We start from the raw sequence: 14,028 nt of genomic DNA on the forward strand, positions 1-14,028 counted from the left end.
GGGACACTTGGGTGATATGATAATGGTATATGTGACAGCTGATTCCTACCCCAGAACTATAATGATCTTCCTGCCCAGATGGAAGGCTGGACCCCCCCATATTCGCTGGATCACTGCTGGACCCCTTCCCGGCATCTGACACAGCTCCAAGTCTGGATATTGCTAGAGTTTCCATCTTTTTCACGGGCCGCCTGCATTCTCTGAGTGCTGTACAGCTTCTGATCTCGCTGTACCAGGTGACGCCATGTTTTGGGATGTGAAACACACGCCCCGAGGTCACATTTTAAGGATAATTAAGTAAAAAAAAAACACTCATTTTAGGGTACAGTCTTTGGATAAGAACCCTGAGAATTGAAAGCAGGAATTTTGGCGAGACCTCTGGACACGTAATGATCTGCCAAGCAGAAAAGGTTCATGTTAACCCTTTGTGATACTTGAGAAGTCCCGGTTATTGCCGTTTTGTTCTTGGAGTGGTCATGAACGCTGGTTACTCTTTATCATGCTTCCCAAATTTAGGGTCTCTGGGGTTAAGCTGTCTTTAGCCATTCTTATCCCCCCTGAATAATTACTTTCCCCCCTTCCAGGCCAGGCCCTGTATTTGCATAGAAATAGCTTTTTTGTTTTGCGTGGCCGAAACGCCAGTTGTGGCTCATGAATCTATTCAAATGGGACTAGATGTCTAATTAGCGTCGGGCTCCTCCTAAGTATTTAAGCCCTAATTATATATAGTTTGAGGCAGTTAACTTTATCCAAAAAAAAAAAAAAAAAAAGGTAATGCAAAATAGGTTAATTCTCTAAAAAAAATATATATATTTACTTTCTTATAATTAAAGGGACAGATCCATTAAATAAGAATGCATAGTACCTTATACTTTTATATGCATTCCTTCCTTACCTGACCAAAAGTGGCAGCCCTGTTGCTGCGACTGCCCTTCTCTCCTGTAGTCCTATAGCGAATCAGTGGCAGGAAAGCAGTACCGTTACAAATCAATGGGGGTCTTACTAGGGCTCGCTGAGCCTGAAAATGCATATGGTTTGGGGGGATTCTGCAGAATGCCCCATGCAATTGCGAAAGCACTGCCATTATTATTTAAAGGCACTACACGCCTTTCATATGATGGCTGCAGGGTTCCTTTAAATTTCTTTAAATAAAAGACCAACATCTCGGATAAATGTTTTAAATAAGTGCTGCGCCTTTAAATCTAACTTCCTGGAACAGTGCGTTGAAAGCACATTAAGGGCTCCAGGATGGGGTTTTATCATTCTTTAGTTGCTGGAAATGGATACAGCTGTCAGTGGGATATTTGTGGTTATCATCTACTATAACGTGCAATATATTGTAGAGCTGGGAATTACAAATAATACATTGTGCTGAAGTGCACCAATCTGCCATGTAACATGTTTGGATAAATCACTCTTACAGACAATGCCCTCATCATCACCGCGCATAAACAGCACATCTCTCAAAGGCTGCGGTAGATCCAGTTCGGAGCGGTGATGGCACCAGTAAAGCGCATGAATGAATACATTGTGATTATATGAGAGACTAGGTTATTCATATACTGTGGGTCACATATAAAACATGGTTTCGGTGTGAATGACCATAAAAACCAATTGTCTGCTCCTGCTAAATGGGCCATTCTTTTGGCTGCTAACTATGGTGATAGGGCTAGTTTTCAAACCGTAATCGCTCTTTATCCAGAACCTCAATTTAAAGATGCAGTTCCACTTAGACAAAACATTACTTATGCTCTCTGGCATGTTATTCTTTGCTCTGAAGGTTTAAAGGTATACTCCAGCCATCATATGCATATGAAAAACACACATGTGGATAATCACAACCCCTCTTTGTGTTTGGTCCCCAAACCTTGCCGGACATGCACGCGGTTGAATGCATCTCCCGTTCAGCAATGTGCATGCGCTGGTACTCTTCTGCACCACTGGCATTGACAGTTTCTGGTGGTGTAAGTAGACCCACCCCCACTTCATGCACAGCAAGTGCTTTCCGGCCAGTGGTTGGCACATAGAACGCAGAGGGAAGTATACTGCAGCAATGGATATTTGCTTTCTTGCAGCTAAAGAGTATTACGGTAGTTTAATGTGTATTCATATATATGGAATATAGAAGTTTAATATGTATTCATTGTCGAGGCTGTTTGTGGCAGTAGAGCGTCCCTTTGAATAATCACATAAAAACGTAGAAAACGTTAAGAGGTTTTTCTTCATTTTCTGTTTCCGCAGCCGATCAATGCCTGGTTTTGTGCCACATGAAAATAAAGAATCATTTCTAGGAAAGGTTTGGATATTCAGTAGTACTGGGAACCATGTTCCTAATGCTGCAGTTACACCAAAAGGGTAGGTGGTCTTTCAACCCACCATTCTGTACTCTCTGTGGGACTTCTCTATGGTGGTGGGTGCCGTGTATGATGACTGGCAGTTTTGGGGGTCCGAGCAAAGACCCTTGTGACACTAGAGAGAATAAAAGGTTCCATATTTAGATCATATTGTCTGCCAGCACTTGGTATTCAGAGCACATGTATGATTACTGTTGTATTTTTCCTCCTGAAAAGCTCCCTTTGTTTTGGGTGCTCTCCCCCTCTGGCTCTGCAGTCCTCCCGTGATATCTCTATGTTGGATTAGATTTCAAAGGCAGAGGATGTTATGCTATATCGGCAACTCTGTGCCTGGAGTCCGAGTCGGATCTCTCAGTGAAACGTTAGTCGCATTCAGAGAGCACTCTTCCTAGACTTAACTGTTACTGTTGTATTAGGTGACCCATGGATATTTCTGGACAAATAACTGGATTAGTACAACAAATGTTTCCAGAAAGTGCTTGTAAAAGTGTGGGAAAATATCTGGGAACTTGATACTACATTTCGAGTTCATTTGATGTCAGCGCTGGACAGAGCCCAAAAAATCATGATTGCTGCATGACATCACGCACATAATGAGTTGGCACACCAGACCACTATCTCATTAGGCATTTGGCCGGTGGTCTTGTTGGCCAGATTGGGCCTCTTAAGTCCTGCAACTTTGGTGGTAAGGGACTTGTCTATTATGTAATAGCTTTATTTTAAGCAATTGGCTTTCCATGATGATGGAGGAGGGGATTGTATCACAACCTGCAAGAACTGCATTTAGTTAACAGGGCATCAACTTCACCTTGCTGTGGTGTTCTCAGGAAGGGGACTCGGTGTATTCTGCAGCAAATATGTCCATGGAATTGGCTGGATAAGGAACTTTTGTTTGTCTACCACAGAAACAGAGGCGATACCTGTGACCATACAGCTCACTCAATGAGACCCTGGACCTTGAGCCCTTTCTTATAAATGTTTATTCCATCGCAAGTTGCCAGTTTGCCTCTGAAGATTAACAATGAATAATAAATACAATGTGCTTAGTAGTTTTATTAATTTGTGAAAACAAAATACGTGATTCTATCAAAAAGAAAACAAGTTCTAACCTGATCTGATTTAGGTTCTTGTGTGCTTGTTTTGCTACATGCCGTTCTGTGTTAAAAGGAGGCCAAATTCTAGTGGTTTGAAGCTAAACAACCAAATGAAAGCACTTGCCAAACACCCTTCATAATAATTGTATATAAACGTATCCGTTTAGGTGATATTGTGTTAGTTGGTCAGTGAATGGAACGTCCTCATGACCAGTCCATGGTACAATGGTAAGAATTGGTGTGGGTTTTAGAAGACAGATGCCTTCTGGCTGGTTTTTCACCAATCTGGTGGTAAAATATAGCTGGGAAATAGGATTTCTGTATTCCAGTTCACTTGGGTTCCAACAGTATTAAAAATGCTTTGGCCATTTGCCACCTGATCTGGATAATAACAGCTTTTTATTTTTCCAGCTATTATATATATATTTTTTATCAATTAAAGTGATCAGTTAACGTACTAATCAGGTCTTAGGGGCAGATAATTTTGGTCTAATACTTTACTTGTTGCTGGCAGGGATACAATTGCAGCTGCAAACCTGTGGTAGGATTTCTTTTTTTTTACTTTAAGACTTTTCCTTTCATGTAAAGCCAAGTGGAAGGCTTGAAATGTAAACTCAGCAAATCTTCGGGGGCCTGTTGCCTGACGGACATAGTATAAGAGCAGGCTGTTTATGTGGCTGTGAAAAGTGCAGGGCTGTGTTTTCATTATCAGAACCGTCTACTATGAACTGCTGGCTATTTTCTTACATGATGACAGGCTAGCGTATAATAGTGTCTCCTTAAGAACCTTGAAGCTGCCTCAAAGGGCAATAGTTATCATCACAGCTCTTGATATCACTAAATACACCAAATACCAAATGAATTACCCGTACAATGTTGTTTGGTTCAGACGAAATATCTCAAACAAGTACGCTTATTGCAAATCTGCATCTTAATATTCATGCACATCCAGAGCTTAGGTGGCTTCCCCATGTTATACACATACGGTGGGCTTGATATATATATATATATATATATATATATATATATATATATATATATATATATATATATACTTGTTTTGATGTATAAACATCATTACATAGTTTTATGGGATATAAAACTATAAAACGTGTTGTTGACAGCATCTGCTTTTCGAGCGGTGAAACCCATCACCATTCCCCCTCAGGTGTGTTATTGGGGACACTGGTGTAGGGGACATGGTTGGACCCAAGAGGAGACTGCCCCGTTCACCATTCCTGAAGAGACGCGTTGCGGTGTTCAGTATCAGCGTGGTCAAGGTGGCCACGCAGGAGCAACAGCATTGGTTTTACGGCTCCTTAAGACAGTCGGGGCAGATCCAATGAACCCCGACTTGCCCATGAGTCACACTGCCCGCAAAAACCAGACAGTGGGTAGCTACATGGAACAGCAAGGGTGTCTGAGAATTGTGACCCGACACTTAAGAGATATGCATCGCCCTCTATGGTTTAGCCAGGCTTTAATACCTAGAGCTACGCTAGGCCGGGTTAACCGCAATTTTATTCCCAGAATAGAACTTTCAACCTCACCAGGATTTCCCTTTTCATGTAATTTATGAATAAATGCATTGTAGTGTTTAACATAACTGAATACTGACTCTTACCTTCTTGTTATATGTAAAAGATTATGTGTATAAAAACACAGATTTTTGCCAAAATTAACAGAATTTGGCTGCGTTCCACCCTGTAGTCTAGATGTAGCGGTGGTTTATTACACACTTAACATGCATTATTAGCGCTGTATGAACTGTGGTATAGATTTTTGAAGTCTTGTGGTGTAGATGTTTGATGCTTTCCTAATGAAATAGTCATTTAGGATTGCAACAATATTCCCTTTGAGGAAAAGACTGTTGCGCAAGTAATTCAAAACGTCGACACCACGTGACCGCACTTCACTTTTGTCTTTATTGCACTTGGTTTCTGTTAAATAATATTAGAATATTATAATTTAGGTATCTTATTTAATCCTGGAAACCCATGAAGTTAACTATATATTTTAATAATTTGGGATGAATGCTTAATAGATTTATGATGATTAAATTCAATTTAAATGTACGAATACTGTAATACATGGCTATATAATATATTGACATCATCATTTTTAGCCTGACCATTGATTATTAATTCCTCGCTTGAATTTTATATCTTCGAGCCCTTTCAGTCTGTCTCTTTGACGCGATTGGTCGAGACGCAGTTGGTGCATTGGGGTAATTACTAATGCAGAGTAGACAAAAATCACTATTAGTTCATTCCCCATCACAATTCTCCTTATTTTTTTTCTTTACAAAGTGATCTTTGTCCTTGTATAGACTCTATACAATAATTTAATTTAACAGGCAATGTCATGTGAGAAATATACGCAGATATTAATCATTGGAATGATAAATCCAGGATACGAGACATCGTTGCACGGCTGGTGTGAGTCTATAGAAAGCGGACATGTTTAAGGAATTGCAGCTCCTCTGTCCCCGTGTCTCTCCCACAGTGCCGAGCGATACTGTATCACATCATTATTCATTTCCGAAAAAAATATTACTTTATTAACATTACGCAGTGCGAGGAAGAAATCCTGATGAATTATGCATCGATACTTGGACTAATGTTATCATGGTTTTCCACTTAGTCTATGGAGTTTGGATAGAAGCTAAAGTTGCTCTAGAGGCAATTGTAACGTTGGGAGACTAACTTACTGAAGAATTCCAGTAAATAACAAAACTAGTTCCAGCATATATGCAGCCATTTAGAAACACAACCACTTAATACTCTTAATAACTTAATAAAAGGTGACCATCATGCAGGTGATCATTCATAATGAGTTGCTCTCATGCCAGGGTCACGGATTGCTGGAGATGTCCATCTTCCGGTGTGAGAGTTCAGGAGAAGATGGGACGGCCGGTGGGAATAAGGCCAGAGGATCGGGCAGATCTGTCCAAGCTTCGCATAGTCTCTGCTGCCCCATTTATTACACGCCGCATTGTAGTCCAGGTCTTTGCGGAGCGTCTGAAAGAGTCTTTCAGACCAGCTCTTCTCTTGTACGAAGAGAATATGCATCTCAATGCTTCTTTTCAGGACACATTTTTTCTTTTTTGCACAGAAAAGGGTAAATTCGCAACAAGGATAAATATATAAAAAAAAAAAAGCGGCTATCCACAACCGAATGGATTTTGGCTTCCCACGTCTGTCTTTATTAGGCATGTCCCAGTGAGCCGCTACATAGCAATGAGGTTTTTGTTTAGCTGCGCGAGTCTCCCTGTTGGGGAAGCAGGTGGCGAACATATTAAACTGGTGTTATTCCATTTGTTCTGATTCTAAAAATGAATCTTTATGGTGAGATTTAAGCTACAACACCATCAATACTGCACCATATTTTAAAACAGATCGACAGAAGGCGAGAATTCTGTAATGTAGAGAACCAGTTACAAGGGTTACTGCTCCCGGTCTGGTTTCTGCCCCAGTGTAATAGATCTTAAAATGCTTATTCAATTTACTCATTAAGTTGAAGTTGCTGTATCATCTGTCTTTCCTCCCATTTTGCCGGCTGTACAGCGATTTAACCCTTTTGAGTTCAGCAACAAAAAGAGCTCTGTTTTTTTTGTAAATTATTAATTTTTCTGGTACTTAATAATGTTGTACATTTTTGAAACTTTACAAATATAATAAATAAGAATCTAGCAGACAGCGATTCTTACACATATTGTACTCAGACTTCTCGATTAAAATAGTTTTGTGTATTTCCTGGTCTATAATAATAAAATCTGTAATGAGACAGTATGTCATCATATTGTTTCCAGACCGCCAATTTTTTTTGTTATTTTTTCTTTGGCTTACAACATTGTTTTCTCTTTTGCCATAATTTTTTGTGTCCATCATTTTTGTCACCCACGAGCAAGTTTTTTATTTCTTTTTTGAATTTTAATTTGTGTGTGTGTGTGTATATATATATATATATATATATATATATATATATATATATATATATATATATAATTTTTTTGTTTAATTCTAAAAAATCTGGTATTTTATTCTGAAAATGTCCCCCCCCAACATGTAAACCCTAGTTACCCCCCAGTATTCAATCTAAGCACATCTGCTCCTTTAAGGTTAAATTAGATCACAGCCCTGTTAATAATAGATTTCCTGCCCCTTTCTATAATAAACCGTGTTTTACAGATGGTAATCTTCACTGGATAGGTAATCTCCCAACAGCTTGAAAGAAGCCAATCGGAGTAATTGGGCTGTGTGATGGATGGGCTTTCAGTGCATGAAGTGCGGGGAGCATGAAGTGCGTACACATGTACATAACTCCCTGAATGAAAAGAACCATGCGTTCTCCTACATCGGCTGCGTGGCCACATGTGGCCCTTTGCAGTTGTTGGACTTGGACGTCTGTCAGATGCTGTAAAATTAACGGGAAGTTTGCGTTATTATTTCCTTTTATGTTTCTGTTCCAGAAGCCAGGTACATATCTCTAGATCTTTCCGGAAAGGCTGATGAAAACATTCGTTAGCCAACCTTATCACCAGGCTATCGGAGACTCAAAGAGTATTTAGACCCCTGATTTAACCTGATGACCCCCTGTAAGATTTAATGTCACTCTCTGACCACTAGAATGGCGCATATTAGCATCGGTTTCCTTTATTTGAGGCCTAATCATGGCAAGCTCATGTAAATACACCATCAGGAACAGAAAATAGAATTGGTTACCAGCGAAATATGCCTGAAACTGGAAATGATGTTACATTCAAGAGGAAGCCAGTGCAACACCCGATAAATTTATATATATATGTAAGGAACGTCGCTATATTTACCATAGGTCTCACAACAGCTGCTAGTTTTAGACTATCTTCTCGAGTTTTATTTGTGACCCATGTCTGGACATAAGAGACAAGTCTGCTACTATTTATGTACCTGCCCAACCAATAAACTTGGCAGGGTAACATCACAATACATCACGAGTGTTAGAATGGTTTCTGAAGTTTAGGGATATTTGGGATCTCCTGATATGGCATCGGGACAATGTTGGAAATATGGAGCAGATGTCTAATGCTCAGCATCAGGCATAATACAGCATTGGGGTAACTTCTTTACAATAGTGTTATTTTGTAGTCCTCTGTAGTTCTTCGGTAGACCCTAATCTGACCTAATCTCTCTCATTTTTTTGTAGGGTGTACCTCAATTACCGTGTGCCAAAGCTTTGTACAACTATGATGGGAAAGAGCCTGGTGATCTCAAATTCAATAAAGGAGACATCATCGTGCTCCGCCGGCAGGTTGACGAGAATTGGTATCACGGAGAAATCAACGGTGTCCATGGCTTTTTCCCGACTAACTTTGTGCAGATCATAAAGCCTTTACCTCAGCCTCCACCTCAATGCAAAGCACTTTACGACTTTGAAGTGAAAGACAAGGAAGCAGACAAGGATTGTCTACCTTTTTCAAAGGTAAGAACCAGATGGGCGATCCCGACGGTTGGGGATTAGGAGCTCTTTGAGGTTGAAGCCACACTAAGTAAAATACACTTTGAATCAGTCACACCTAGAACAGTATACCGAAAAAGGAAGCTCTGGATAGCTGGAATCTTCTTTTGTTAATTTAAAGGCAATCTAAAACTTCTGCAAAGTTCTGTATGTGTGTGTATATATGTATGTGATACCTAAGGGATCCTTGCAGAGGTGTCGGGCATACTGTGACTAGACGATGGGGCTAGAAGAGTGAAACCTTTCAGGGGATCATTGCCCCTTTTATAGTGTTTCTATTATAGATACGCAGATGTGTGTCATGCTGTATCGCGATACTGTATTTTGATATATGTATAATTATGTTTGTGTGTGTATATATAACGGAGTATTAACTGAATTCTGGCATTTACTGGTGGATAGAAATGCCATAGTGAGTAAAAACTCAATGTATTTTTTGTTGCTGTGTCCCATTTATTATGTCCTGGTTTGACGTGGCAAATACCGGTATTATTATTTGTTTTAAATAGCACCATCATATTCCGCTGCGCTGTACAAAGGGTATATAGCGGGGTTGCACATCTTCGCCCACTTTTTCCTGAACCCGCATTTAGTTGTGTTGCTGACACTGGTGTACAGATGTGTCTGTTGGCAGGAGGTGGTTAACCATTGCCACCTCGGCATTTGGCACGCATGTGTCACACAAGAACGCAAATCGTGCATTCTGTCCAAGTCTGATGGCCCACAGTCGGCCCTCCTCAAGCTGTCACATAATTAGATGCTCTCCGGGGACAGAAAGCTGGCTTAACTAGAAAGGACTTCAGCCCAGGAAGAGGTGGCCAAGCTAACTTCTTTCTGGATTTACCGAGGCATTTTTTTCCAAGATGTTACTTCTGCCTTTGCCACAAGCTTAGAACATTCTGTTGTCATTGGCTTTCAAGCTTGGATGGCCATAAAAATATTTATTTTTTTAAAATTTAATTTTAGCGTAAAAGGTATCTATTCAGCATTATTAATATTTCATTGTTTATTTTCCTAAGTTCATTGGGTGATTGAGGCTGGTTTATAAAATCGCTGCCGGTGCCAAGTGACCAAACAATGTTTTTTTTTGTTTTTTTCCTTTTCACTGATGCCTTTCATAGAGGTAAAGGAACCCGTTTTACTTGGGAAAATGGCTCTTTACGTTACTTTACCATCTTGTGATGACAAGGAAGCTTTTGGAACATTACACAGAATCACCTTTTTGTTCCTAACCCGAACTGTGCGGTGGTGTAATACAGCCTTCATTCATATAAGCTGATATTTATATAATATGTAATATAAATTATATAATTTATTACATGTTTTCACCATTAAAACAAATCCTAATTATAAGAGCTGCAGATATCTGTCTTGCTTTAAAAAACCTTATTATTATCTTATTAGGACGTCTTGTGTCTTAGCCCATTTTTGTGTACATTCCCTCATTGTATTATCCTCTACCACTTCTGCTGGAAGGCTGTTCCACTCATATACCAACCTCTCAGAGAGCTGAAGGATCACTTGGTTGCTTATCATAAAACGCACAATCCTTGGAACATTTTATTTGTTTAAAAAAAAAGACGCCGTACTAATTCATGATCAAGTTCCAACCATCACACTATGTAAAGGTGGGTTTGTTCCCAATTATTCATCGTGAGTGCTGCTCCTCTCGGCGACAGGCGTTCAGGTGCTGCGGCTCACCTGCCGGAATCCATTACTCATATCTTGAAAATAGTACTTCTTTCCCCAAATCTGCTCCGGTTTCGTTGACTGATCATCAGCACAGGAAATAGTTGTGCGCACTATTCACGCAAACCATTAACCCCACTAATCTTTTCAACGCTCACATGATCTGGATATTTCTGGCATGTCATGTCTTGTAAATGATAGTTAGTTACCCAGTAATTATTCTGATGACAGTATTGGGAATGGGAAAAACAAAACCCTCTGCTTGACCCTTTAAGCGCTGGAAGGGTGTCAGTGTTTTCTCCGTATAGAATAGCATGTTATAGAACTATTATTGGAACTGCTTTAAATGAGTACCGCGTCTGACTCCGGGGCTTCCTGCAGCGGCCTGGCTGTGAAAGAGTTAAGCAGGGCATTTATTTGGGTCGCAGAAGAAAAGGATGGGTTTTCCTCTAAGCTATATTTAGTTGCTGCTCAGGGCTGTTATCTTTGTGTTAGTCTCAGGGCGGATAATGTGATCAGGGTGCCTGGCTGCGCACGCTACTGCAAGAATAAACACGCTTTGCTGTTCTTTGCCTCCGGCTACTGAAACTTGACTTAGTGTCTGAAATGCGAATGGAAAACACAGGAGGCTCCGCGACACTCCCTGGAGCCTCCCTTAGGTACGGGAGCAGCGTCCTGCCTGGGTCCTCACAGCCAGGAGGGGCTTTAACTGAAGCCCCCGTCATCCGACTAAGTTTGTCCTGTGCAAGTAGCATGCACCTTGTTGATGTTTAAGGTGCTGTCCCACTGAATTGTCCTCTCTAGTAAATACACCTTATCAGATCTGCCATTTCAGTCTTTAATCTAAAGGTTCTACATTAAAGCGTTTCTTTCAGCTTCAGTGGCCAAATTAGACACGACAAGTGTTCATCAACGCGGTTTTACGTCATTAAAGACGTATTCCTACAGTAGGTGTTTGGGTGTTGTAATTGCTGCCTTTAGTTGTAGAAATGGGCAAAAGAAATGGAACAGCACCTTTAATTTCTTAAAATCTAGGTCATATCCACTTGATTTGCTTAATCTTCTGATGACGAGAGCCATGTTGCGGAATATTATGCTTGTGACTTTAGACAAATATTCTATTTTTGCAAGAGAAGAAATAACGCAAGCTGACAATGCTTAAATTATTATTATTATACTGTATAAAGTTTAGGAAAGATGCACATATATAAGTGCGCGTGTAAGTAGTTTGTCAGCGTCTGAAGATTGCAGAATCTGGCGGATAGCTGATTTCCTTTGAATAGCTCTAACAGCTAAACACAGCGGTTTTGATGTTTTTCCATTCACTATATTTTTCTGGAATATAAGACAGGCTTTTTGTAGGAAAAAAAGAGTACCCAAAGACTTGTCTGCATCTTAGATTCCAAAGGCAACGGAACAGCTGGAACATGTTTGTTCTTAAATCTTTCCTTTCAAAATTCTAGCCTGTCTTAGATATGTTCCTCGATTCTGGGGAATAAGGCACTTTAATTCATGTAATTATACAATGGGGTTAAATGAATACAATGACAAAGGGTTCGAGCTTTAGAAATGACTGATCTCATTGGAACAGTCCCTAGATGCAAATATAAATACAAAATAAAGTTAGCAAACACTTTATCCCATATACTCGGTGAACACTTTATGAAGTCCACCTGTCCAGTTCTTAGATGACTGAACAAGGTGTCCACTTCAAGGTTCGTTGTGTGTTCTAAAATGTCCTTCTGCATTCTACTCTCCATTGACCTCTCATTAAAAAGGTATTTGGATGTTTTGGATGTTTTTTTGGTTTATAACAGCATTTTATGTAAACGTTAGACACTATAGTGTATAACAATCTCAGGAGGTCTTCTGTTTTTAAGGTTTTGGATCATACCACTGTGAAAAACATTTGTATCATGTGTCCTTCCCTTTCTACTCAACTAAGCTTCTTCATAATACCTACCTGCTTTAGTAATTACGTTGTAGTCACATGATTTGTTAATTGCCTACGTGGACTTCATTTGGTGGAGGCTTTAAGGGGTTGCGAAGACTGTGTAGGATTATGGTCTTAGGCTTTGTGAAACAGTGGGCCATATTTATAAAGAACATTTCTGTCCCAAAGAAGGTTATACGTATAGATCCATTCTGGTGCTAAAGTGGAGCAATCACCATAGCACCCAGGGGACCATTCCTTTTGGATTGCTCCTCTTTTACAATTATCAAAATTGCTTTTCATTCATAACCTCAAACCGGACAAGAGGAACAGAGGAAGGACATAAATACTGCAAGAAGCAGGACTGGACTTTGCTCACCGTATGTGCTTATATAGCTAATAAAATAAAGTCTGGCTACCTCTACAATTGATACTTGAATTAGTATAGCATTAACTTGTAATGCTACTGCCAAAAAAAGAACCAGGCTATATTCTCTTTACAAAAAACTGTAATAATAAAAAAGCAAGACAAGACACGTACCAGATGTTACGATTTATCTGGAGATCAAAGCAAAATCCAAGCCAAGTCGTTTAACTTCTGGAGTTTTGAATTCGGTGTGAAATCAAATCTTTTTTGCTTCGGCGGTAATTACGGGTAATAAAAACATCCAAAGTATATAATAATCTTGACCTTGACAGGACATAAGTAGTATATAACATTCTGACTTACAGAAACAAGAGACGTATATACGCACTATTCTTCAAACGTTTGGGGGTCTCTTAGCTGTTTTCATTTTTTCATTGAAAACGGGGACGTTTCTGGCTGTAACATAATTATTAAAGGGTTTTCTAATGCTCAATTAGACTTTTACACTTTTTACACCTTTTTTTACACTAATAAAGGGCCTCTGTTGTTTTCTATGCACTGAATTGTGTAAATGATAAGGGGGTCTTCAGTGTGCGCTGATTTATATCTCTTCAAGGACCTTGGTTTCTATCTGCGTTTACTGAAAACACGCGTGTTGGAGTATGTAATACAGGAAATTAGAATGGAAGTATTGATGCAGTTGGGTCACCTTTTGGACCCTGTGAGTATTTGCACTTAAGGGAAAAAGATTTAAAAAGACATTTGCACCTTCCGTTCTTCAGCTTGGGAGAATTGTCGTCATACTGGTCTGATGAATGGACGCGCGATGTGTATAGTAGTGAAAGTATGTATTTGTGGAGCACACAAGATGCTCATTGGGGTGTTCTGATTACCCCAAGAGGTTCTTGTTACATCCGACTCGCTATAATACTGTGTAGGAAAACTCATGGTTCCCATTAACCAAGTGAAACGATCATCTGTGTCTCTACAGGATGACATTCTCACGGTGATCCGCAGGGTGGACGAGAACTGGGCGGAAGGAATGCTGGCGGATAAGATTGGAATATTCCCGATTTCGTACGTGGAGGTAAGCTA

The 14,028-nt window shown here is 39.8% G+C and overlaps 1 protein-coding gene across 1 annotated transcript in view; it reads left to right on the forward strand.

The window, feature by feature from the left end:
• Positions 1-14,028, forward strand: part of SH3RF1 (SH3 domain containing ring finger 1) — a 66,610-nt gene that overhangs the window by 35,676 nt on the left and 16,906 nt on the right. The window contains 2 exon segments of the mRNA XM_053459844.1: positions 8,633-8,908; positions 13,925-14,020. Of these exon segments, the coding sequence (XP_053315819.1) occupies positions 8,633-8,908; positions 13,925-14,020 (372 nt within the window).

Source organism: Spea bombifrons, chromosome 1, assembly GCF_027358695.1.
Source record: "Spea bombifrons isolate aSpeBom1 chromosome 1, aSpeBom1.2.pri, whole genome shotgun sequence".
NCBI classification, from domain to species: Eukaryota; Metazoa; Chordata; class Amphibia; order Anura; family Pelobatidae; genus Spea; species Spea bombifrons.